Source organism: Pipistrellus kuhlii, unplaced genomic scaffold (genome assembly GCF_014108245.1).
Source record: "Pipistrellus kuhlii isolate mPipKuh1 unplaced genomic scaffold, mPipKuh1.p scaffold_m20_p_16, whole genome shotgun sequence".
Taxonomy (NCBI): domain Eukaryota; kingdom Metazoa; phylum Chordata; class Mammalia; order Chiroptera; family Vespertilionidae; genus Pipistrellus; species Pipistrellus kuhlii.
In genome coordinates, this window is record NW_023425471.1 from 27,262,521 (window position 1) to 27,288,519 (window position 25,999).

The 25,999-nt window shown below is 39.0% G+C and overlaps 1 protein-coding gene across 2 annotated transcripts in view; it reads right to left on the reverse strand.

Moving 5' to 3' along the window:
* Window positions 1-25,999, reverse strand: part of ARHGEF9 (Cdc42 guanine nucleotide exchange factor 9) — a 314,280-nt gene that overhangs the window by 219,389 nt on the left and 68,892 nt on the right. Inside the window, exons 1-2 of one of the 2 annotated variants that reach the window (XM_045582382.1) lie at window positions 16,612-18,146; window positions 10,781-10,925 (exon numbers count right to left, since the gene is read on the reverse strand). In XM_045582382.1, coding sequence (XP_045438338.1) covers window positions 10,781-10,925; window positions 16,612-18,036 — 1,570 coding nt within the window. In that variant the 5' untranslated portion in view covers window positions 18,037-18,146. Of the gene's footprint in view, window positions 1-10,780; window positions 10,926-16,611; window positions 18,147-25,999 lie in introns of those variants that run through there. The other variant, XM_045582383.1, reaches the window with a different exon arrangement.

Genomic DNA, 25,999 nt, shown 5'->3' on the forward strand with positions numbered 1-25,999 from the left:
ACACACAAGTACATACAGAAACCTAGCAACAGAATTCAGGTCTTCTGACACCTGGCTCAGTTATCAAACATGGCTAACTGATACCATCACCAAAGAAATACTCAAATAATGGGTAAAGACATATCAGTTTATTCTTACCTGGTCAGAAGCCATTGTCTTGTTTAAGATTCCTTCCAACTGCTCCAGGGATATTCAACCAAGTGGCGATAAGTTATTCTAAATGTACCCTACAATCCTTCTAGATCAGTGATTTTCAACTTGTGTGCTACAACAGGTACCCTGGTGTGCCACCAGAATTTTTAAAACATGTAATACCTGAATATTTAGTCAGTGACACTGGCCTATTTTCCCTTGGATTGTCAAATAAAACAGGTGACAACCAATACAATAACTGCCCAGTGTGAATAAATCAAAACTGTACCTATTTATTGTTTTGGCAGATGGGCACAAAATATTTTTGGTGTCTCATAATTTTAGTAATTACTTTATCTATGCCATGAGAAGAAAAAGGTTGAAAATTGCTACTATAAACCAACACCAATTTAGATTCTACTTGGAGAATCATGGCCTCTGTGGAAAATGATCTGAATGTTATTGCCAAAACAGGCTTCTGAGTCAGCCACACTTCAAGTGGTTTTAGCAGAACTCAGCCAAAAGGCAGAATGACATACGTTTAGGTATACCTATATACGGGCTGCTTTGGATATTCTGGTCCTTTCAAGTAGAAGAAGCTTCCACTACTTTATTTCAAAAATAAATATTGAATTATAATATTGGTATCAACAAATACTATTCACTATCAACTATAGACACCCCTCAGAGATACTGTGGATTTGGTTCCAGAGCACTGCAATAAAATAAATATTACAATAAAGCAAGTCATAATATTTTTGCTCACTGAGGATCTTGCCTTCAATTTGTAAAAAGTGCAACATCTGTGAAGTGCAATAAAATGAAGCTCAGTAAAATGAGGTATGCCTATATGTAAGGGACTTAGATAGGTATAAGACACATCTCTATCTCTAAGTGGTTTATTTTTAAAAGAGCTATAAAGCACTTTTATGTTTATTAGCCCTTTTGAGAGTTATGGCATTGACTGTGAGGTTCAAATTATTACCCAAATATTACAGATAAGAAATCTGAATCTCAAAGTGGTAAAGTGACTTATTCCAGATTACCATCTAGTAAGTGACAGAGCCAAGATTCAAATCCAGGTATGTCTGAACTTCAAAACTTTCGCTCTTTCCAACACACAAGGCTATAAAACATAAACTCCACTGACCTTCTAATTTTGCTCAATAAATATTTCTTGGATGAGTGGGTAAATAAATAGTGAGAGGAAGAGTAGCTCATGTACTAGGGCAGATTCAGGTTGAGTCTGACAGCAGTGCATGTGAGTGTGCATGTGGAGGATGTGCTTGGGCATATAGAATCGGTAAAGGGCAGAGGGGGAAAGGAACCTACCATCACAGAGCACCCCTCTATTAGAGGAATTGTGGCAGCAACATTCATCAATTCTATTTGATTCAATCTTCATAATGATCCTGTGAGTTAGATGTTATATAGCCTCTCATTTCTCAAATGGGTAAACTGAGGTCCAGAAAGGTTATGCAACTTGCCCAAAGTGGTGGACCAGAAATTTGAACCTGGTTTCTATATAACTCCAAAGTTTTACACTCATCTCCAACCATGTACTCTCTACTGGTCTGTCCTGGGAGACAAAGCGACTAATATGAGTGGAGGAAGATAGAAAGGCAAATATTGAGTACTAGAAAACAAACTAAATTACTTCAGGCTCTGAGAAAGAGGTATAGCAGTTACTACACATAATGGTAATGGGATCCTTAGATCCCATTGCCAGCACAATCAGGGATATAAGAGGAGCTGAATGACAATTGGTTTCATAAATGGAATTCTGATGTCATCCTCATTTCTAGGGACATTTTTAGTTCTTGAGAAAGAGAGCTACAACGTGGTGCCATTTATATTCCAGATGTGAGAATAGCTGCTGAGGTGATGGAAGGACTTGTGCCAATCTCTGGGGTACATTTTCCCATTCATGGTCTATAAATAAGCCCAGAGCAGTCCCCACAGTAGGTATTAACCCTGGCTTTTCTGGGCCCTTCCCCAAGAAGCTATCATCTATTCACTCCTGACAACTAGGAGGCTGTGAGAGCATTCTAATGCACTTGACAGTGGAGTGGTAGTAGCTGCCAAAAAGCCTCTGACTTGCCAGGGGTTGGGCACATTTCCAAAGAGGGAGGGAGGAAGAAAGAAAACAGCTGTGACAAGATACCCTGGATTGTGAGAGTGCCTTGTTTCCAGGAAAAAGATTTAGAAAACATGGCAGGCATCTTTTGCTATCTAGATGACTTGGTTTGCATCCACCATCTGCAGTTCCCTTCGGGAGGGAAGGTTGTGGTTGGTAATTCCAATAGAAATGATCTTGAATGGAACCAAGGCCTGGCATTCCAATGTTTAACACTTCGCTCTAGAATTGGAGTTAATATCACATTCTAGAATAGTAGAAAGTCAGGAGGTTGAAACCCTAAGTCCTAATTCTGTTATGAACTGACTTATGACCTTGGGCAACTTCCTCCACTGTCTGAGCCTGCTTCTCCATTCGCAAACTAAGAGTACCATCCTAGTTCTGACATAGAAGAATTATCTCCCTGTTTTTAAAAGTATTTACTCTTCTTTTACCATCTTCCTGACTTCTGGATATTTATGGGGGAGATGATGTTACAAAAGACCAAAGCCTCTGATTTCTTTGGCTCTTAATTTCCTGGAATGCTGTCAAGGAATTGCAGTGTTGGAATTAAGCCCCAAGTCAAAGCACCCTATATATCCTCCACATGAGGAGTAAGGAGAATAAAAGAGAAAAAGAAGAAAATATGTACCAAGTCCACGGCAGCCTTTGGGGTTGTGGGAAACTGGGCATGGAGAAGTAAAATCAGGGCTCACGGAGCTTGTAGAGACTATAGAAAACATTGGAAAGGAATGCTGCAAGGTCTGTGTGTCCTCAGAATTCATGCAAATTATGTTTCTGTTAAAAGGGCTGGGGTGGGGCATGGGGGTTTTTAGGGTATAGTATTAGTCCCATGGGCAAGACAGCATAGATCCTCCCAGCTATACCAGAAGATGGAACTTTACTTTTGAATGACAAGTATCTGGCAGTCCGGACCACTGGGCTGAGTCTAAAAGGATATAACCTGAAGCTCTGAGAGGTAACTTATATGTTGGTGGGAGAAGTCTTTAGCTTTTGAGTGGTTTAAATAAAACCACTTAAGGAGCTTTCCATGGTCAGTGGTGAGTGAGGGAGAGTAAGGACCTGAGACCCACAAAGATTAAAGTCTAGGCAAGATGCAAGAGAGGCAGGGCTAGAATGACTCCAAGGGGTTGGAGTCTATGCATCTGACCCCTTTGTTACAAGGAGGTGTATATAAAAGCATTATTAAGAAGGTGGACAGAAAGAACTGGAGTGCTCAGTTAAAGGGCCTTTTAAATGAGGATATTTTCACTTTAAAAGAAGAACATGGAGAGGGGAAGTCTATACTAAAGCATCATGAACAGTGGATTTTCAGGTATCAATGAGGAAACATATTGGGAGACTGAGAGGAGACAGGGGGTGGAGGGTAAATGTCAACACAGTCAATCTGTGCCTGAGGTCTGCCTGACATATCATGCTACAGAAACAAGGGCATAAAATGAATACCTGTAGGGGACTTCCTGGAATATGGCAGCCACGTAAACAATTGTACGTGCTGCCTCCCACAACCACATCAGTGCTGCAACTGGGGATCTTACCTGAGACCTGAGAAAACCACAACTGTGGGGGCCCCGACTGGTGCGGACATGCGGATTCCACAGAAAGGCTGTATTTTGCTGGGAATAACGTGGGGTGTCTGTGTCCCAACAGCGAAAGCAGCAGCTGCAAAAGCTGCTGCCACTATGGCGGCAGAGGCAAAAGCACGCGCTGGGACCTTGGAAATCTGTGTCCACAAAATCCCCCTGCTGTTGGGTCTGGCGTGATTCCAGAGAGTGGACGGGGTCTCCAAGGTTGCTAATAGTGGGGTTCTCTAGGGAGCAACCCATTCTGATCCAACATGGATGGAGAACATAGGAGTTGGAAAGCAGTCTGTTTGTAAGTGCGCACAGACTAGCCCATCACGCACCTAGTCTGGTTCCCCTGCAACACTTGGCTTCTGATTACAAAAGAGAGATCACCCAGATTGGCTGGCCCTAAGAGACAGCAGAAGGGAACTGCTTTTCTGGAAGCTGAGAAGCAGAGCGGGGAGAAATCATCCAGGATTCAGCTCCAAGGCAAAACAAAACAAAACAAAAAAAAACACCAGTACTGAGTGCCATAGAAAAAGAAGGCTAGAGCAGCCAAAAGGACGGGGACATCAATCCAAAAACACTGCCACCTAGGGTCTGGAGTACAAACTAACTGTGTTTATTACTAGTTTTATTTGATAAAAAACCAAGAAACTAAGGAATCGCCACTGAGGTGCAGCAGAACGCAGGGAACTGCAATACTGTCCGGACTGAGAAACAAGCGTGCCAAACAGAATAACAGAAGAAATTAATGGCCTTCACAACTGCACACTTTTTTTGCTAAATTAATTATTTTTTTATTTTATTTTATTTTATTCTATTTTATTTTATTTTCATTTTTTGCATCTTTTACATAAGACACATTTTTTTTTCATTTTTTCCTCACTTGCTTTTAACTTTTTAAGTATTACATTTTTAGATTAAATTAGCATTTTTACTACTAATATTTTAATTTTTTTAAGTGCCATTTTATTTTCTCTTTATTTTACATTGGAATTAGTGTTCTTCATTTTATTTTCATTTCTCCTTTAACATTGTTTAACCCTATCTCAACACGACCTTTACACCATCACTCTCTTTCTAACCTTCCCCGTTTTGCTATCCTGTTTATCTTAACTCTTTCCTGTTTTAGATTTTCCTTACTCTTTCTGTATCCCCCCTGCTAAAATTTCTACCCTACTTATACATCTAATTTTCAATCCCCTGTGCCAAGTGCATTCACACCCCTCTCTGAGCTGTATTAACTAGCAAAAAAAAAAAAAATTTGTTTTCCTCACTGTCCTTTTGATGCTGTTTGGGGGAATGTTGATTATATTGTATTTTTATGCTTTTTAGTGAGAGTATTTTGCTTATTCTTTTGTTGTTGTTGCTTGAAATTTTCTTATTTGACTGGTTTCTGTTTTATTTGTTTTTTTGTTTGTTTTTTACTTCTTTTTTCCCTTCCTTTGCTGGAAATTAGGAGGTGTTGTAGATTGTATTATTCTCCAGGTACTGCTGCCAGCATTTGTTGGGGTTAGTGGTTGTTCAATTGAAATTCTCTTCCCATATATATAGTTTATTCCCCTTTTATCTCTTACTCTCTCTCTCTCTCTCTCTCTCTCTCTCTCTCTCTCTCTCTCTCTCTCTTTCTTTCTTTTCTTCTCCCAATTTCATTTTGACACTCCATATATATATCTTTATCTTTTCCCTATCTTTTTCTTTTGCTCCCTCACTCTTCTCTTTTTACTCTTCCTCTTTCTCTCCTATCCCCCAATTTGCCTTTCCCTAGTGGTCACCTTTATTGGAGGTTATTAATATCACAAATACATTTCTGTTCAGTGCCTTGTGTGTTGTACCTGGTTGTGTTGTATTTTGTGCCTTTAAATCAACGCAGGAGAGAGAGATCTACATAACTAGACATCCTGCAAAGAGAGACCATGGTGAGACAAAGAAACAGCCCACAAATGAAAGAAAAGCAGGCATCACCAGAAAAGGAAGTAAACGAGTTAAAGGCAAGCAACCTACCAGAGCAAGAATTCAGAGTAATGATCATAAGATAAAAGAATGAAAGACAAATTTGACAATATGAGTAAGACCCAAGAGATATGAAGAAGAACCAAGAGGAAATGAAGATGACTCAAGAAGAAATGAAAAATGACATCGTTACTATCAAGAACTCAATAGAAAGCATCAAGAGCAGACTAGAAGAAGCAGAGCACCGCATCAGTGAGCTAGAAGACAAGATGGGGGGAAAAAATACCCAATTAGAGCAGCTTCTAGAAAAAAAAAAATTAAAAAGCAGGAGGAGAGCCTAAGGGAACTTTGGGACAATAAAAACAAAACAATATTAGAGTAATAAGAGTTCCAGAAGGAAAGGAAACTGAGGAAGACATGGAAAACGTATTTCAAAAAATAATGACAGAAAACTTTCCTGAGATAGAGAAGAAAAAACCCCACACAAATCCAAGATGCTCACAGAGTCCCAAGCAAAATGAACCCCAGAAGACCGATGCCAAGGCATATTATAATTAAACTGGCAAACACCAACAATAAAGTAAGAATCTTAAAAGCAGCCAGAGAGAGACAGAAAGTTACATATGAAGGAACCCCCATCAGACTAGCAACTGATTTATTCACAGAAACTTATCAGGCCAGAAGGTAATGGGATGAAATATACAAAGTCATGCAAAGGAAGGGTCTGAATCCAAGAATACTGTACCCAGCAAGGCTATCAATCAAAACTGAAGGTGAATTCAGGAGCTTCACAGACAAAAACAGACTAAGGGAATTTATCTCCACCAAACCAGCAATGCAAGAAATGCTAAAGGGTCTACTGTAAAATTAAAGAAATAGAAAGCAAAGAAGGAACACAGGGGTATAGCATAAACATGGTGACAAATAAGTACATATCAATAATAACTTTAAATGTAAATGGACTAAATGCTCCAATCAAAAGACATAGGGTAACGGATTGCATAAGAAAACAAGACCCATATATCTGTTGTCTACAAGAAACCCACTTCAGAAAAAAAGATGCACACAGACTGAGGGTGGAGGGATGGAAAAAGATTTTCCAGACAAATGGAAATGAAAGAAAAGCTGGGGTAGCAATACTTATATGTGACAAATTAGATCTCAGAGTGAAGGACATAACAAGAGATAATGAAGGCCACTTCATAATACTAAAGGGAGCAAACCAACAAGAAAAAATAACCCTGGTAAACATATATGCACCCAATACAGGAGCACCCAAATACATTAAAAAAAAAACTGCTGGAGGACATTAAGGGAGATATAAATAGCAATACAATCATAGCAGGTGATTTTAATACTCCACTGTCACCTTTGGACAAATCATCTAAACAAAAAATCAGCAAAGAAATATCAATCCTAAATGACTCACTAGACCAGATGGAATTAATCGACATCTTCAGAACATTCCACCCCAAAGCCACAGAATATACATTCTTCTCAAGTGCACATGGGACATTCTCAAAGATAGACCACATGTTGGGACATATGCAAAGTCTCTTCAAATTTAAGAAGATAGAAATCATATCAAGTATCTTCTCAGATCACAGTGGCATAAAACTGGAAATTAACTACAATAAAAATAATCCAAATAAATCAAACACATGGAGATTAGACAGCATGCTATTAAACAAGACTGGGTTACCAGAGAAATTAAGGAAGAAATTAAAAATATCCTGGAAATAAATGACAATGAAAACACAACAATCCAAAATCTATGGGACACAGCAAAAGAAGTTTTGAGAGGGAAGTTCATATCCCTACAAACCTATTGCAAAAAATAAGAAAAAATGGTAACAAATTATCTAACTCTACAACTGAAAGATTTAGAAAAAGAGCAACAAGAAAACCCCAGTGTAAGCAGAAGAAAGGAAATAACAAAAATTAGAGCAGAGATAAACGACATAGAGATCAAAGAAACAATACATAAGATCAACAAAACCAAGAGCTGGTTCTTTGAAAGGATAAACAAGAGTGATGAACCTCTAGCCAGGCTAACCAAGAAACAAAGAGAAAGGACCCAAATAAACAAAATCAGAAATGAAAGAGGTGAAATAACAACAGACCCCGTCGAAATACAAAGGATTGTAACAAAATATTATGAACAACTCTATTCCAACAAACTGGACAACCTGGAGGAAATGGACAAATTCCTAGAAAAATACAATCTTCCAAAATTCAATCAGGAAGAATCTAAAAACCTCAATAGACCAGTGACTTGGGAAGAAATTGAAACAGTCATCAAAAAGCTTCCAGCAAACAAAAGCCCAGGGCCAGATGGCTTCACAGGAGAGTTTTACCAAACATTCAAGGAACAACTAAAACCTATCCTCCTCAAACTATTCCAAAAAATTTAAGAGGAAGGAACACTTCCAAACTCCTTCTATGAAGCCAGCATCACCCTAATACCAAAACCAGATAAAGACAACTCAATGAAAGAGAATTACAGGCCAATATCCCTTATGAACATAGATGCCAAAATCCTCAACAAAATTCTAGCAAATCAGCTCCAGCAGTACATCACAAAGATCATACACCAAGACCAAGTAGGATTTATTCTGGGAATGCAAGGATGGCACAATATCTGAAAATCAATAAATATGATACATCACATAAACAAATTGAAAGATAAAAATCATATAGTCGTATCAATTGATGCAGAAAAAGCATTTGATAAAATCCAACACCCTTTCCTGATAAAAACTCTCAACAAGGTGGGAGTACAAGGATCATACCTCAACATAATAAAAGGTATATATGATAAACCCACAGCATACATCATACTCAGTGGGCAAAAACTACAACCATTCCCTCTAAGAACAGGAACAAGACAGGGATGCCCACTCTCACCACTCCTCTTTGACATAGTACTGGAAGTACTAGCCATTGCAATTAGACAAAAAGAGGAAATAAAAGGCATCCAAATTGGAAAAGAAGAAGTAAAGTTATACTTATTTGCAGATGACATGATGTTGTACATAAAAAAACCAAAAGACTCCGTCAAAAAACTAATTGACTTAATAAATGAATTTGGCAATGTAGCACAATACAAAACTAACCCCAAGAAATCTGTGGCATTTCTATACACCAACAGTGAACTTGCAGAAACAGAGACTAAAAAGGCAATCCCATTTATCATCGCATCAAAAAAATTAAGATACCTTGGAATAAACTTAACTAAAGAGGTAAAAGACCTATACACGGAAAACTACACGACATTGAAAAAAGAGATAGAGGAAGACTTAAACAGATGGAAGAACATACCATGTTCATGGATTGGTAGAATCAACATCATCAAAATGTCCATACTTCCCAAAGCAATCTATAGGTTCAGTGCACTCCCCATTAAAATACAAATGGCATATTTCACTGACCTACAAAAAACTCTTCAAAAGTTCATTTGGAACAACAAAAGACTCCAAATAGCCACAGCAATCCTGAGAAAGAAGAGTAAAGTAGGAGGGATCTCAATACCAGATTTCAAGCTATATTACAAAGCCACTGTTCTCAAAACAGCCTGGTACTGGCACAAGAACAGACATATAGATCAATGGAATAGAATTGAGAACCCAGATATCAACCCAAATCACTATGTTCAGTTAATATTTGACAAAGGAGGCACGAATATACAATGGAGTCAAGACAGTCTCTTCAATAAATGGTGTTGGGAAAATTGGACAGATACTTGCAAAAGAATGAAACTAGATCACCAACTTACACCATACACAAAAATAAACTCAAAATGGATACAGGACTTAAACATAAGACAGGAAACCATAAAAATACTAGAGGCATCCACAGGCAGCAAAATCTCAGACATATGCCAAAAGAAATTCTTCACTGATACTGCCCCTAGGGCAATGGAAGCTAAAGAGAAAATAAACAAATGGGACTACATCAAAATAAAAAGCTTTTTTACAGCAAAAGAAACCATCAACAAAACAACAAGAAAGCCCACTGTGTGGGAGAACATATTTGCAAATGTTATCACTGATAAAGGTTTAATCTCCAACATCTACAGACAGCTTATACAACTTAATAAAAGGAAGATAAATGACCCAATTTAAAAAAAATGGGCAATGGATCTAAATAGAATCTTCTCAAAAGAAGCAAGGCCAAGAGGCACATGAAAACATGCTCAAAGTCACTAATTATCCAAGAGATGCAAATCAAAACAACAATGCGGTACTATCTCACACCTCTCAGAATGGCCAACATCAACAAATTAACAAACGACAAGTGTTGGCAAGGTTGCGGAGAAAAAGGAACCCTTGTGCACTGCTGGTGGGAATGCAGACTGGTGCAACCACTGTGGAGAACAGTATGGAGCTTCCTCAAAAAACTGAAAATGGAACTCCCATTTGATCCAGTAATCCCACTCCTAGGAATATATCCCAAGAAACTAGAAACACCAATCAGAAAGGATATATGCACCCCTATGTTCATAGCAGCACAATTTACAATAGCTAGGATTTGGGAACAGCCTAGGTGCCCATCAGCAGATGATTGGATCAAAAAACCATGGTACATCTACACAATGGAATATTATGCTGCCATAAAAAAGAAGAAATTCTCATCATTTGCAGCAACCTGGATGGAATTGTAGAACATCATACTGAGTGAAACAAGCCAGTCAATGAAAGAGAAACACCACATGACCTCACTTATTTATGGATGATAAAGAACATTTTAAACTGAAGAACCAAAAGATAGATATAGAGACAGTAAAGCAACAGGCAGACTGTCAAATTACAGTGAGGAGGCTGGGGAGATCTGGGGGACATAAGAGATCAACCAAAGGAGTTGTATACATGCATATAAGTACAAACAATGGACACAAAACTCTGGGGAGGGAGGGCATGTATGGGGAGGGGTGGCAATGGTATGTGTACAAAGATAATAATTTAATTTTAAAAATTTTGAAAATGAATACCTGTGCAAAGCTTCTTGGGTCTCCTCCAGTACATCTGATCCAACTCCAAAGGAACATTCCATGAGATAGGCAGAGATTGACATTTTGCCAGGAGGACTTTGAGGGGTAGATTTTTTGGTGATGGTTCATCTGGGGGTAAGAAAGCCTGCAAAGAAAATTAATCAGGATTAGTAATTCAATGGGGGTTGGGAGTAGGCTAACACTTGGTTTAAAGAGCAGAACTTTCCATTTTGAAGTATCATCTGTTCCAGCACCCAAATCCAAGTAAACATCCAACTACCCAGAGCCTAAAAGACACCAGGCAGTAGAGAATATGAAAATTAGTCAATCAACTTAAAGAAATACCATTTATTTGTTTCTCCCTTTTGGGGTATTTTTTATGTATTTAGTTTGTACTGGGATTTGGAAAGTGAGGATTCTGCATTTGCTATAGACATGAACCTTTACTCAATGTGAGACCTGGGGGAAATTAATTAATTTGTCTGAGTCTTAATTTCCTCATCTGCATAAAAGGGGTAGTGATAATACCTACTGTGCAGAGTTGCTAGGATGAGGAAATGAGAATAATACCCATAAAGCCCACAGTAAGTACAAAAAAAAAGTGAGAGAGAAGAGAGAAAAGAGGAGAGAGCGAGAGAAAGAGAGAGAGAGAGAGAGAGAGAGAAAGAGAGAGAGAGAGAACATCTTAACTTGCCATAAGAACATCTTAAGACCACATACAACTTCTCTTTTTTTATATTAACATAGATAGCTGTTTTCATCCCAAATCCTTCTTTCTTTTCCAAAATCTTGATCACCAAATGGAAAGAGATAAAAGGAACTAACATCTGTGAAATACCTCATATGTGTTAGATATCCTGCTAAGTATACTTATTCATGCTATCTCATTTAGTATTTACAACTACTCTATAAGGTAGATAGTGTCCCATTTAACAGTGAAGAAACCATGGCTCAGAACAGATAAATCAATTTCCAGAGGTGACACAACTTGTAAATGTTAGGTCTATATGACTACAGCCCTGTTGTATTTATAAAAATATAAAAGTAATTCTTGGGCCCCTTCATCCTTCAAATTCCTCTTTAACATTGCTAAGCCACTATGAATGCAGTACAGGTTTCTTTCACCTGAATCATTCATCACTTAAATGACTGGATGTAAGAAACAGTTAAAAGTTTGAATGACCCAAGGGAAGGATCTCTGCCCATTTGCTAACTCAATTTCCAAGAGCAGAGAACAACTACCAAAGTTTGTTCATCCTTATACACAATAAAAGTTATGGGGGGAAAGGAACTGAGACCCTGTATCATTGTCTGTGTCCAAATTTTCCTTTTCTGATAAAGATATCTGTTGTTGTATTAGAGCCCACCTTAATACAGTATGATGTCATTTTAACTTGATTGCATCTGCAGAGACTCTATTTTCAAATAAAGTCAATTTCACAGGAACTGAGGTTAAGGACTTGAAGAGATATTTTGTTGGACACAATTTTTTCCAATACAGAAAGTAACTGCAGCTTGGGACAGGACCATAACTAAGCAGCTTAAAGCTTAGATGACAGTGGCAGGTACCCCCCAGAACTGGAAGAGGTAAAAAACAAAGGTAGAAGACACCATTTGCACTTTAGCTAAGGCCCATCTGGAACTAAGGTTACAATTCTGTAGCCATAATATCTATAAAGAAAATCTATTGATACGACCTGGCTGCCCATATTAGAGCTCCTGTAGCATCGAGTTCACAATTTGGTGTGTCCAGAAACACCTTGATATAGTACCCACTTTGGAGTTTCTTCTTTGTCCAGTGTTTTTGAGGATCTGGACAACAGAACCCACAGCAGGGTGACAACCTTGCTCACTCAGGGAGTGCCCCACCTATTCCTCCCTTACATTCTTCTAGGAAGGAGAAGCTGAACCCATAGTTTGTGTACAGATTCATGGGGGGGGGGGCAGGTACAGAGAAGAGAGGCCAACATAGCTGAAAATTTGACTGTAGTTTCCTTCACAGCCCATAGGTTGTGCAAACAGCTTTGAAATGTACAGCAGCTAAGTAACAGAGGAAATTGGGTTCAATAATTCTCAATAGATTCTAGAATGGAGTGAGAGGAAGTGTATGTAGATCCAGCACTGGCAAAGGATCCCTGTGTCCTGATTCTGCACCTACCGCTGACTCCCTTTGTATCCGCAAATAAGGCTCAGTCTTTTCATCTGTAAAATGCTGAAAACAGGTAACTGCCAAGCTGCTTCTAAGTATGGTTATGAGTATCACTTGTAGGCAGAAGCATAATACAATAGGATAGTGGTTATGAGATTAATACATCAGAGACACCGAGGGCATCAAGTGTAATTAAAAGCACATAGTGAGTATTCAATATATATCTATATTTTCTTTCTACTCTATGAAGAAATCAGAGAAGACTTCCTATTTCCAGTTGACAAATGAAGGAAAGCAAGAATCAAAGTGCTTGAAAATGACTTATCAAAAATCTCATATCCAATAACGTGAAAGAACCAGAACCTTCAAAATGGGCATTTTGATTCCAACTTCAATGTTTTGTTCCTCATATATAGTGCCTCCAGTCCCTCATCTGTCACACCAGAATAGCAATAATAATAATGACAGTTAAATTAGAGAAATTTTGAAAATCCATTTATATCTGGAAAAGCACTCTGTAAAGAATAATATCTTGTACAAATCTAAAGAATGCCTATGATATTCCCCTTTCTACCTCAATTTGTATTTTACTAATTCTCACTAAAGTGAGAGTTTTGAGGTACAGTCCCTTCCTGTGACAAGTGCTTTTAATAACTAATGAAAATAGCTAACATTTGTTGTACCATGACTCTTAGTCAGAAACTTATAACAGTAGTTAAGTGTATTTACTCATTTCATCTTTGCAACAACCCTGTAAGGTGGGTATTATTATCGCACTCATTTTAAAGATAGTCCCTAACTTCATTGGGTAATTATGAGACAAAATAATTTCATTTGGGTATAATGCTGAGAGCATCTCAGCACATAATAAGCACTATATAAATGTTAGCTAGAATTATTAATATTACTCCCCTCATTTTCTTAATGCAAGGAGTGAGGCACAGAGAAGTTTTAGTCCCCACTAACCCTTGAAAAATCCCCCAAATGAAGGTTTCGGAAGAGACCATATCCCTGCCTTCTGACATCTTACCCTTGAAGCTGCACCCCCTCCTGGGCTACAAGAGCAGCCTTAGGCTAGGCCACAATCAATTCTGTGCCAAAGCAGCAAGAGTTTTTGGAGCCACTTAGCTCTGGACGGTTGAGTAAATACACTTCAAAAATAAAGCACCTTGGAGGAAGCTGACCAAAGTCCAGTTTCTCTAGGAAATACCAAGGACCAAGTTTTTCATCTCTATTTGCATATGATTCATTGCAAACTTGTGGCCTTTTCTACTTACAGAATGCACTGCTTTCATATCCATTATCTCAGTTTAGCCTTATAATAGATCTACCAGGTATTTGAGGGAAGAATGAGGATTTCCAGTTATCAGAGAAGGCTGCAAAAATCCGAAAGGAGAAGGTTTGTCATTAGCATTTGTGGCAGAGCCAAGACTGGAACTCTGAAAGTACTTGAAAGTGATTTATCAAAAATCTCTGGGTACCTACTTGACTTTCACTTTCTTGTTTGTCAGGGGAAATCCTTTCCCTTCTGTGGGACTCAGTGTCCTCATCATCTGGAAAATAAAGTGATTGGACCAGGTGGTCAACAGGATCTCTGACCTATATCAATGTCCCCTGAAATTGAGCTTTCCTACTCCACTTTGCTTTTTCCATGGACCCCAGTGCTTGTCTGGGCTGGTGTTTAACACCCCAAAAAAAGATAACCAGCATCTTCTAGCATTCAGCAAAGGGCACAAGAAGCTTGCCAAGGAGAGGCCTTATAAACTAGCCACTGGGTGTCTCTCACTGGACTCAGGGAAACAATTATAGGCTAAGCTGGGAGGAAAGAACTAGAGAAAGGAAAAAAAAAAAAAGATAATTGGGAATTAACCATGCAATCTCTGGTTCAAATGGAGAAACTGAAGCTCAGAGAGGGGAAGGACCTCTCTAAAGGTCACAAAACAAGTAGGGGGTAGAAATGACACTAGAAGCCAGTTCTCTGACCTCACACATGGCTCTTCTACCCCATTAACTAGTTGCTGCTACAGTGCTGTCTTGGGTTGTTTCTCTGGATGCACGTTGTCACAGTTTTTAATAATTTACCAAATTTCAATAATAATGACAACTGCTACAACTATGTGTCATGAATAGTGCTAGGCCAGGTACCTTATACACTCTGGCTCCTTCGATTCCCCACAACAGCCCTCTTACGTAGGCAGTGTTTTGTCTCATTTTATAGATAAAAAAGAAAGTCACACACAAGCCTTTGAAGAATACACCACAAGGTACCTCCATGCCCATTCCACACAGCTCTGTAGCAAGGATATGTATTCATCTGTGAACCTCTTCCTAGTGACTGGTAACCTTGGATATGCAGTACCCAATTGTAATTATTAGCTAATGGAATAATTAGGTACCTTTGCTTGATTGATTGTTGGTCTTAAAACCACTGAAATGAAATTTAATCCCAGTATTATGCCAATGTTTATGTCCTTAAAGCTTACAAAAAATGATACACTTAAGAAGAGAATGCTTATAAACATATTAATGTCCTTCTCAGAAAAGACAGTCTTATTGCTTCTGTCCTGATGGGCCAAGTTCTCTGAAAGTAGAATGTGAGGGATGACAGGACAGATTAAGAACTGTCAAACTAGACTACCTCAACACCACAACAACACCACAACAACAACCAAGAAGGAACATTTTAATTAACTACCCTTAAAATGTTTTGCCTTAAAATTACTGGAGAAACTATAACATACCCCTTATAAAGACATTCTTAAGTCTCAAAGCCAAATAACCCCTTCTAGTGTTTATTTAACATTCTTCATACTACAATTCTAGCACATTTTTCTTTGTCTATGGTGTGGTGAGCCCCTGTTTGTCACCACTATAATGAGACACTGAAAACTATAGACAGCTAGACTAAAGCACTAGACTTGAAGTCAAAGGTGTGATTTGAATCCAAATTCTATTGCAATCTCTATGATTTCATTGATAAAATAAGGAAAACCACTTTCACCTGACAAAGTTACTTTAAAAATTAAATTAAAATAATATATGTGACAGCACCTGTAAGAGGATGTATATAAAGCTACCACTCAATGAATGCTGGGAGAAGAATGTTATTGGGCTGTCTGTCTATATTCTTCAGGTAAATAACAAAGTATTGTTACAAGAAGATATTAGAGATCTTTGAGACACCAAGATAGCCTCCTTCTCTCCATAGAGAAACTGAGGTCCAGCAAGATGGCAGGATTTGTCTCAGTGTCCTACAGATAGTCAGGCACAGTATTGGGACACAAATCCAGGTCATCTGACACTCAGCTCTGAGGCTTTCCTTGATACGAATTTATGAATTCAGCTACTGTTGGTGGGAGAGGGGAAGGTGGCAAAGAGGGGAAATGTCTCACAGGAGAGCATGGCTGTCTTGAGTGTCATTAAATGACCCTGGTCATTTTGCTGCCATTCCCAGAGCTACAGTTTTGATTCAAGGCTGAATTGAGGTGCAAGTGCAGGAATTGAGCCAAAAAGGGGACAAAAGTTGCCCTGGGGTTTAGGATCAGTCAATGACTGATAGGAGCATTCCTTCCAGAATATTCCTGGCAAAAGGTGAGGTTGTGGGGAGGGCACGGAAGTTTAGTTGACTTCTGGGATACTGAATGTTTCAAATGGTGATCTGAAAAGACAAGTCCCCTCTTACCTGAATATTGGGAACTCCAGAGCAGGCCTTGCTGGCTTCACTTTCTGTATCTGCTGAATCCATACCCAAATCAGACTTGTGGGGCTTCCCTGCCTGACTGGACCTTGTAGGGCCCCTTCTGGCCTCTTGCTCTTCCATCTTGCTGAGGTTCTCCTCTAGCTTCTCCACAACAGCTTGAGTGGCAGTCCTCCTGGAGCAGGTGCTGAGCTGAGGGGACTCTCCAGCATTGTCATCTTTTTTGAGGAAGCTGACTACAGTCTCAGAATCTTCCTCAAGCTCTTCAGAGGAGCAGTGCTCCCTGGTGAAGGCACAGTTGTCATGGCAGCTGTAGCCTTTCTGTGACGTGGGATCATTCTGGAATTCAAAGGCAGTGGAGGTTAACATCCAAGCCAAGGCAGCAGTAGAACAGGGATCTTTCAAAGCTTGACCTGGCATCTTCTTGCCTTCAATGTTCATTTGAAAAGTACATGAGGCCTGTGAGGCATTGAGGTGGCCGTGCTGCTGCCTTCCAATGGCACTGCCACATGGTGCAGCATCAGGGGGTCTGAAGGGCAAGTTGACCTTGGAGTAGTCCTGGGAAGCAGCACGCTTCAAGATGAAGCCTTGGCCATCATGGACCAAGTAGGCCTCGTGGCGTTGGTGGCAGCGACGTTGGGAGCCCATCTGGGACTCTTCCCGGGAGAATGCCCGCCATTTGCGGGCCACCTCAGCCATATTGCTGAAAAACTTGACAACACCACCAAAAGGTGCAGCCTTGTCTCGGCGCAGGTGCCCAGGACTTTCCTCGTAGCCTCCTTCCACGTTCCCTTCCAACTTGGAGCCCTTTATGGTGACCTTGAGTTCCTGAATTCTGGAGTTTCTGGCTGATATTTGTAGAGCCTCACGGTCCCCAGGGAACATGTTTTTCAGGTAGCTCCTAGTCCACCTGCCGCTTCTGCTGCTAGGCTGCTCAGGAGCCTCTTTCTCACAAGGATCTTCTTCCACTTGAATACCAGAGTCTTTGAAGGTCCACACTTTCTGGTTTTCCCTATTGGGAGTGTGTACAAGCCTCTGTACCTCCGGAAGGAAGGGCTCCAGGACCTCAATGTGGCCTGCATAGGAATGGCGGAGGGGCTTTGGGGTCTGCTCAGCCTTCCTCACATTATAACTACTTGAGGACTCCTGGGGTTCCTGGGGCTTGCTACTCCTAGGAGCAGTATTTTTAGAGGACCCAATTGAAGGCTTCAATCTCTTAACAGACTTCATCCGATCCATTAACGTGACTTTAGGTTTCAACTCTGATGACTTAGAAGTGTCTCTCAATAAAATCATGGACTGGGGTCGCTTCCCCTGACAGGAAGGCCCTTTTCTGCGACTCACAAAATTCCAGATCTTGCTGACTTTGTTTTTCTTTTTGTCTTGACCACTCTCATCCCTGGGACTCATGTCATACTGTTCAGAATCCTCCAGCTCCACATCCCCAGCCAGGCCTTCTACCTCAGGGCAGCTTTGGAGGATCTGAGTCAGGTAACCCTTGGGCACCAGCTCAGAGAAGGAGGCAGTCTGGCAGTTGGTGAGAGCTTCCATGGTCACAGCAAGTGATGGGGCCACTAAGGCACAGAGGAAGGCCTGGTCACTGATTTCAAGCTGAAGAAACGTGAGAAAGAGAAAGGGGGGAGAGAGGAAGAGAGAAAGAAAGGTGAAAGGGAGAGGGAGAGGGAGAAAGAAGAGCTATATTAGGCAAAACCACACACAGGGTTCTTTACAGATTTGCTATAATCAAAAACATAAAATATACTTTGTCACCACTTAGCCACCAAATCTTTAGGGTCTGGATTGGAGGAGATGATAATTTATCTTGTGTTCTAAGAAAAGCCACAATTCCTATTTAAAAAGAAAATATACTTGAGAGGAACATAACTTAAAGCTACTATCATCAGATCCTGACAACTGAACAAATATACATTTTTTAAAGCCAAAAAAAAGAAGAAAAAGCTAAAAGGTACTTCAGAAGTCCATAATTTTGATCCTTTCATGGTCCGTGGAGGGAGACACTGAAGATCTAGAGAAAACACCTGTCTTGCTTAAGCCACAAAGCCAAGGGAGCAGCAGGTAAAAATCCAGTTCATGCTTCTAATTTGTTCCTCCATTCATGTGGAAAACCAATTGGTTGTGAGTTCACTTTTCAGATCACCTGCTCAGCACTGACCCTGCAGCTAGGTGCTGGAACCACTGAGATGAAACAGACACATATATCTCATCACCCAAGCTCACAGGTTACTGGGAGAGACTGGTTGTAAAAAAGAATTATTATATAGCCTTATAAGTGATCTTATAGAGGGCAGTGGTATCTGAGAGGGAAAAAAGGCAGGGACAGTAGACTGAGGAGGTGCTGGGGCTGGGAAGAGGTGAACAGAGTGAAGATTAGGGGTTCCCAATAATGCTTTCCAGAGCAGTAGGGACTAGATCTGGGATATCACTCCATCCAGTGCTCTTTGTTCCTCTGCCCTGCATAGCCTAAGAACAGGGTTTGCTAAGAGGGGAAGAGTCAAGAAGGCAGATTGATAGGCAAAGGGAAAGGAAAGAAAGAGGGGAAATTGGGCAGAACCCAGAGCACCAAATACAGATTCTGCCTTCTTGGTGGTTTTGACAGGGGTCAGCTCACTTCCCCAAGATCTGTTTGCTCTTTCTTCTCTACGCTCATCTTCAAGGTTAACTTTACTCTGTGTCATTTCTGTGTTTACGTGCACAGCTTGCACAGAATCTATTTGACTCAGAAGAAAACTCAAGTTTGAAAAAAAATGAGAAAAAGCAAAAAGTTTGGGAAACTGAGACCATAAAGGGGCAGAGTTGACTTAGATCACACAACAAGCCCCCAGTGGCAGGCCAAGAAAGGAAGCCTAATCATCCTGCCTCCCAGTCCAGGAAGAGCCCTCACCTCTGTTCCACACTCCCACCCTCATCCATAAGTTCTGTACAACTCAGGATGACAATAACAGATAACATTAATAAAAACTGCACTAAATTTTTCTTTATCTACTTAGTTCTCACAACAACCTATGAGGTGGGTACTACTGTCCTCTCCACTTTAAAGATGGTTCAACTGAGGAGAAGAAAGATTGAATTGTTTGCTTAGAGATTCTCCACAGCCATGACTAATAAGAGTTGGGATTTGAATCCACACAGTGACACCAGAGGTCGTGCCCTTAACCATTATACTATACTCCCTTGGTAGAACATGGCTATGCACACAGAGGATGGTCCATACACAAGCCTGCCTGCCTTTCTGACTGTCTGCTGACTTCCTTTGGCAGCAATAGAGCAGAATTAGACTCCTAAAAAAAGGCATCTGGACATATTATTAGTTCCAGGGTCCAAAGTGGGGGAGGCGAATTGATGGGAGATAACCACTATACATGATAACCCTTTTACAAAAAGACTTCCTAAATCAAAGAGGACTTGGGCATTCAGAACTCATAATTCTTAACATTCCCCACTTTTCAATCTGGCCAGAGCCCTTCCCCTTGGGTTTTGCCCTAAGTATAACCCAAAAAAGAACATGCCCTGAGAAGAACCAGTCTTAATCTCTAAGCATAACTAAAATAAAGAAGAACTTTGAGATCCACTAGTCCACTCCAACCAACATTGCACAGTATGAAACTGAAACACAGAAAATTTAAGTAAAAAGCAAGTAGATGCACATTGCAAATTTATGTCCAAAGGGATCTTCCCTAGCACACAATTACAGAGTGAAAAAGTAGGGCTCAGATTCCCATTATACAGGCCAGACCACAGTGCTCCTCCTTTGGTTTTCTCATTGACCTAGTGTTTATAGGAAATCCACTGAAAAAAGGGAATGCTACAAAGCTGAATTTTCCTATAGGGGAACTAAGAATGGGCACAACAATGAAAGAAATCCCATTTTTACATAAACCAATTTGTTCTAATCATCATTTTATAAAAGTTTTGTGAAATAATTAAGATTAACAAAATAATATATGAGGTGAAATCTTTATCAACAAATTTGATAAGATTCATTGGACCAAAAAGACTCTTCCTAAGATAGAAGTAGAGCCATCATTATAACACACAACTACAGGGGTCTGCATTGTCACACAGCTAACACACTCCATGACTCTATGAAGCAATATAACCCTGCATTTTGATTACCTATTTTATGAGAGCTTTTTCAGGATAAATACTGGATCGGGTTTACTTTGCTCCCTCAATGCTTACTAGGTATTTGACATATAGTTGGTGCTTGAGAATAAGGATATAAATCAAGAGTTAGCAAAAAAGGCCTGCCATCTGTTTCTGTAAAGAAAGTTTTATTGGAAACCATCCAAACTTATTTGCTTACATATTTTATTTTATTTTCCCCCATTTTCATTTATTAAGATATTATATGTGTGCATAACTTACCATTGCCTCACTACCACACATGCCCACACCCCCTAGTGTTTTGCATCCATTGGTTATGTTTATATGCATGCATACAAGTCCGTCAGTTGATCTCTTATCTCCGCCACCTCTCCCTAAACTTGCCACTATAATTTGACAGACTGATGCTTTACTGCCTCTATATCTATCTTTTTGTTCATCAGTTTATAATGTTTTAATGAGTGAGATCATGTGGTATTTTTCTTTCACTGAATGGCTTATTTTACTTAGCATAATGCTCTGCAGTTCCATCTAGGTTGCTGTAAATGGGAAGAATTCCTTCTTTTTATGGCAGCATAGTATTCCATTGTGTAGATGTACCATGGTTTTCTGATCAAATTATCTACTGACGGGCACCTAGACTGTTTCCAAATATTAGCTATTGTAAATTGTGCTGCTATGAACATAGGGGTGCCTGTATACTTTCTGATTGGTGTTTCAAGTTTCTTAGAATATATTCCAAGGAGTGAGATTACAGGATCAAATGGTAGTTCCATTTTTAGTTTTTGGAGGAAACGCTATACTGTTTTCCACAGTGGCTGTATCAGTCTGCATTCCCACCAGCAGTGCACAAGGGTTCCTTTTTCTTGGCATCCTTGCCAACACTTGTCATTTGTTGATTTGTTGATGATAGCCATTATGACAGGTGTGAGATGGCAACGCATTGTAGTTTTGATTTCCATCTCTCAGATAATGAGTGACTTTGAGCATGTTTTCATGTGCCTCTTGGCCTTCCTTCTGTCTTCTTTCAAAAAGATTCTATTTGGGTCTCTTGCCCATTTTTTTTTTATTGGATCATGTATCTTCCTTTTATTAAGTTGTATAAGCTGCCTGTAGATGTTGGAAATTAAACCTCTATCAGTGATAACATTTGCAAATATGTTCTCCCATACAGTGGGCTTTCTTGTTGTTTTGTTGATGGTTACTTTTACTGTAAAAAGTTTTTTATTTTGATGTAGTCCCATTTGCTTATTTTCTCTTTAGTTTCCATTGCCCTAGGAGCAGTATCAGTGAAGAAATTCTTTCAGCATATCTGAGATTTTGCTGCCTGTGGATTCCTCTAGTATTTTTATGGTTTCCCATTTTATGTTTAAGTCCTATATCCATTTTTAGTTTATTTTTGTGTATGGTGTAAGTTGGTAGTCTAGTTTCATTTTTTGCATGTATCTGTCCAATTTTCCCAACACCATTTATTGAAGAGACTGCCTTGACTCCATTGTATGTTCATGCCTACTTTGTCAAATATTGAGTATAGTCTTTTGGGTCGATATTTGGATTCTCTATCTCACATGTGTCAAACACAAGGCCCGTGGGCCAAATCCGTCCCACCAGGCCTTGCAATGTGGCCCGCACTGCGCTGTCATCACTGCACTCTGCTGCGTTTCCATCACAATGACAGTTTATGACTGTTCAGTAAACCATTCGGCCCGCGATTTAGGCTGGATTTTAGATTTTGGCCCCTTCTCTGATTGAGTTCGACACCCCTACTCTATCTTCTATTCCATTGGTCTATATGTCTGTTCTTATGCCAGTACTAGGCTGTTTAATAAAGTAGGTGGGATCTCAATACCAGATTTCAAGCTATATTACAAAGCCAATAATGCAGCTTGAAATCTGGTATTGAGATCCTACCTACTTTATTCTTCTTTGTTAGGATTGCTGTGGCTATTTGGGGTCTTTTTTTTATTCCACATGATTTTTTTTGAAGAGTTCTTTCTAGGTCTGTGTAATATGCCATGGGGAGTGCATTGAATCTATAGATTGCTTTGGGTAGTATGGACATTTTAACGATGTTGATTCTACCAATCCACTGACATGGTATTTTCTTCCATCTGTTTACATCTTCCTCTATCTCTTTTTTCAGTGTCATGTAGTTTTCCCCATATAGATCTTTTACCTCTTTAGTTAAGTTTATTCCTAGTTTCTAAATTTTTTGGTACAATGGTAAATGGGATTGCCTTTTTAGTCTCTCTTTCTGTAAGTTCATTATTAGTGTATAGAAAGGCCATAGATTTCTTGGTGCTAATTTGGTATCCAGATACAATGCCAAATTCATTTATGAAGTCTGTTTTTTGATGCACTTTTTTTATTTTTTTATATACAATATTATGTCATCTGCAAATAAAGACAGCTTTACTTCTTTTCCAATTTGGATGCCTTTTATTTCTTCTTCTTGTCTAATTGCAATGGCTAATACTTCCAGTACTATGTCAAACAGGATTGGTGAGAGTGGGCATCCCTGTCTTGTTTCTGTACTTAGGGGAAATGGTTTTAGTTCTTGCCCATTGAGTATGATGTTGGCTGAGGGTTTATCATATATGGCTTTTATGATGTTGAGGTATGATCCCTGTATTCCCATTTTGCTGAGGGTTTTTATCAAGAAAGGGTGTTGGATTTTGTCAAATACTTTTTCGGCATCAATTGATATGACTATGTGATTTTTATCTCTCAATTTGTTTATGTGATGTATCATGTTTATTGATTTGCAGATATTATTCTATCCTTGCATTCCTGGGATAAATCCTACTTGGTCATGGTGTATGATCTTTCTGATGTACTGCTGGAGCTAATTTGATAGAATTTTGTTGAGGATCTTGGCATTGATGTTCATGAGGGATATTGGCCTATAATTTTCTTTCATTGTGTTGTCTTTATCTGGTTTTGGTATTAGGGTGATGGTGGCTTGACAGAAGATGCTTGGAAGCATTCCTTCCTCTTGAATTTTTTGGAATTGTCTAAGGACAATAGGTTTTAGTTCTTCCTTGAATGTTTGGTAAAACTCCCCTGTGAAGCAATCTGGCTCCAGGCTTTTGTTTTCTGGAGGCTTTTTGATGACTGTTTTAATTTATTCTATAGTTATTAGCCTACTGAGATGTTTAGATTCTCCCTCATTGAGTTTTGGAAGATTATATTTTTCTAGGAATATGTCCATTTCCTTCAGGTTGTCCACGTTGTTGGAATAGAGATGTTCGTAGAATTTTTTAACAATCTTTTGTATTTCGGAGGAGTCTGTTGTTATTTCGCCTCTTTCATTTCTGATTTTGTTTATTTGGGTCCTCTCTCTTTGCTTCTTGGTAAGTCTTGTCAGAGGTTCATCAATCTTATTTATCCTTTCAAAGAACCAGCTCTTGGTTTCATTTATCTTTTTTATTTATTTATTTATTTATTTATTTATTCATTTATTTATTTTTGTTTCTATGTTGTTTATCTCCACTCATCTTTATTATTTACTTCCTTCTGCTTACATTGGGCTTTTCTTGTCACTTTCTTTCTAACAAAATGAGTTGTAGGGTTAGGTAATTTATTACCATTGTTTCTTATTTTTTACAGTAGGCTTGTAGAGCTAGAAACTTCCTCAGAACTGCTTTCATTGTGTCCCATAAATTTTGGATTGTTGTCTTTTCATTGTCATTTGTTGCTATGATGTTTGTTTGTTTTTTTCTTCTTTGATGTCTTTGGTTACCCACTCATTGTTTAATAGCTTGCTGTTTAGTCTCCATGTGTTAGATATTTTTGGATTGTTTTCATTGTAATTGATTTCCAGTTTTATGCCACTGTGAACTGAGAAGATGCTTGATATGATTTCTATCTTCTTGAATTTGAAGAGATTTTGCCTATGACCCAACATATGGTCTATCTTTGAAAATGACCCATGTGCACTGGAGAAGAATGTATATTCGGTGGCTTTGTTCTGAAGATGTCAATTAATTCCATCTGGTCTATTGAGTCATTTAGGATTGATGTTTCTTTGCTGAGTTTTTACTTAGAGGATTTGTCCAATGGTAATAGTGGGGTATTAAAATCAACTGCTATGAATGTATTGCTGTCCATATCTCCCTTGATATCATCCAGGAGTTTTTTGGAGTTTTTTTTTTTTTTATGTATTTTTGTGCTCTTGTATTGGGCGTATATATATTTACCAGAGTTATTTCTTCTCGTTGGATTTCTTTCTTTAGTATTATGAAGTGGCCTTCATTATCTCTTGTTATGTCCTTCACTTTGAGATCTAATTTGTCAGATATAAGTATTGCTACCCCAGCTTTTTTTTTTTCATTTCCATTCACCTGAAAAACCGTTTTCCAGCCCTTCACCCTCAGTCTGTGTTCGTCTTTTTTTCTTTCTGAGGTGGGTTTCTTGTAGACAGCAGATATATGGGTCTTGTTTTCTTATCCAGTCTGTTACCATATGTCTTTTTATTGGGGCATTTAATCCATTTACATTTAAAGTTATTATTGATAGGTATTTATTTGTCGACAATGTTCTTTCTTTGCTGCTGCTGCTTCTTCTTCTTCTTCTTCTTCTTCTTCTTCTTCTTCTTCTTCTTCTTCTTTTTTTCCAGCAGACCCTTTAACATTTCTTGCATTGCTGGTTTGGTGGTAATAAATTCCCTCGGTCCTTTTTTGTCTTTGAAGCTCCTGATTTCATCTTCAATTTTGATTGATAGCCTTGCTGGGTAAAGTATTCTTGGATTCAGACCCTTCCTTTGCATGACTTGTGTATTTCATTCCATTCCTTTCTGACCTAATGAATTTCTGTTGAGAAATCAGTTGCTAGTCTGATGGGGGTTCCTTTGTAGGTAACTTTCTGTCTCTCTCGACACTTTTAAGATTCTTACTTTGTCGCTGGTGTTTGCCAATTTAATTATAATGTGCCTTGGCATTGGTCTTTTGGGGTTCATTTTGCTTGGGAATCTGTGAGCCTCTTGTTTTTTGTTTTTTGGTTTTTTTTTTCTTTTTCTTTCCTATATCAGGGAAGTTTTCTGTCCTTATTTCTTCAAACAGGTTTTCTATTCCTTGCTCAGTTTCTTCTTTTGGAACCCTTATTAAGTTGAAGTTGTTTTGTTTCATGTTGTCCCAGAGTTCCCTTAAGCTCTACCCCTGCTTTTTAATTTTTTTTCTAGAAACTGCTCTACTTGTGTGCTTTTCTTCCCAATCTTGTCTTCTAGCTCACTGATGCAGTCCTCTGCTTT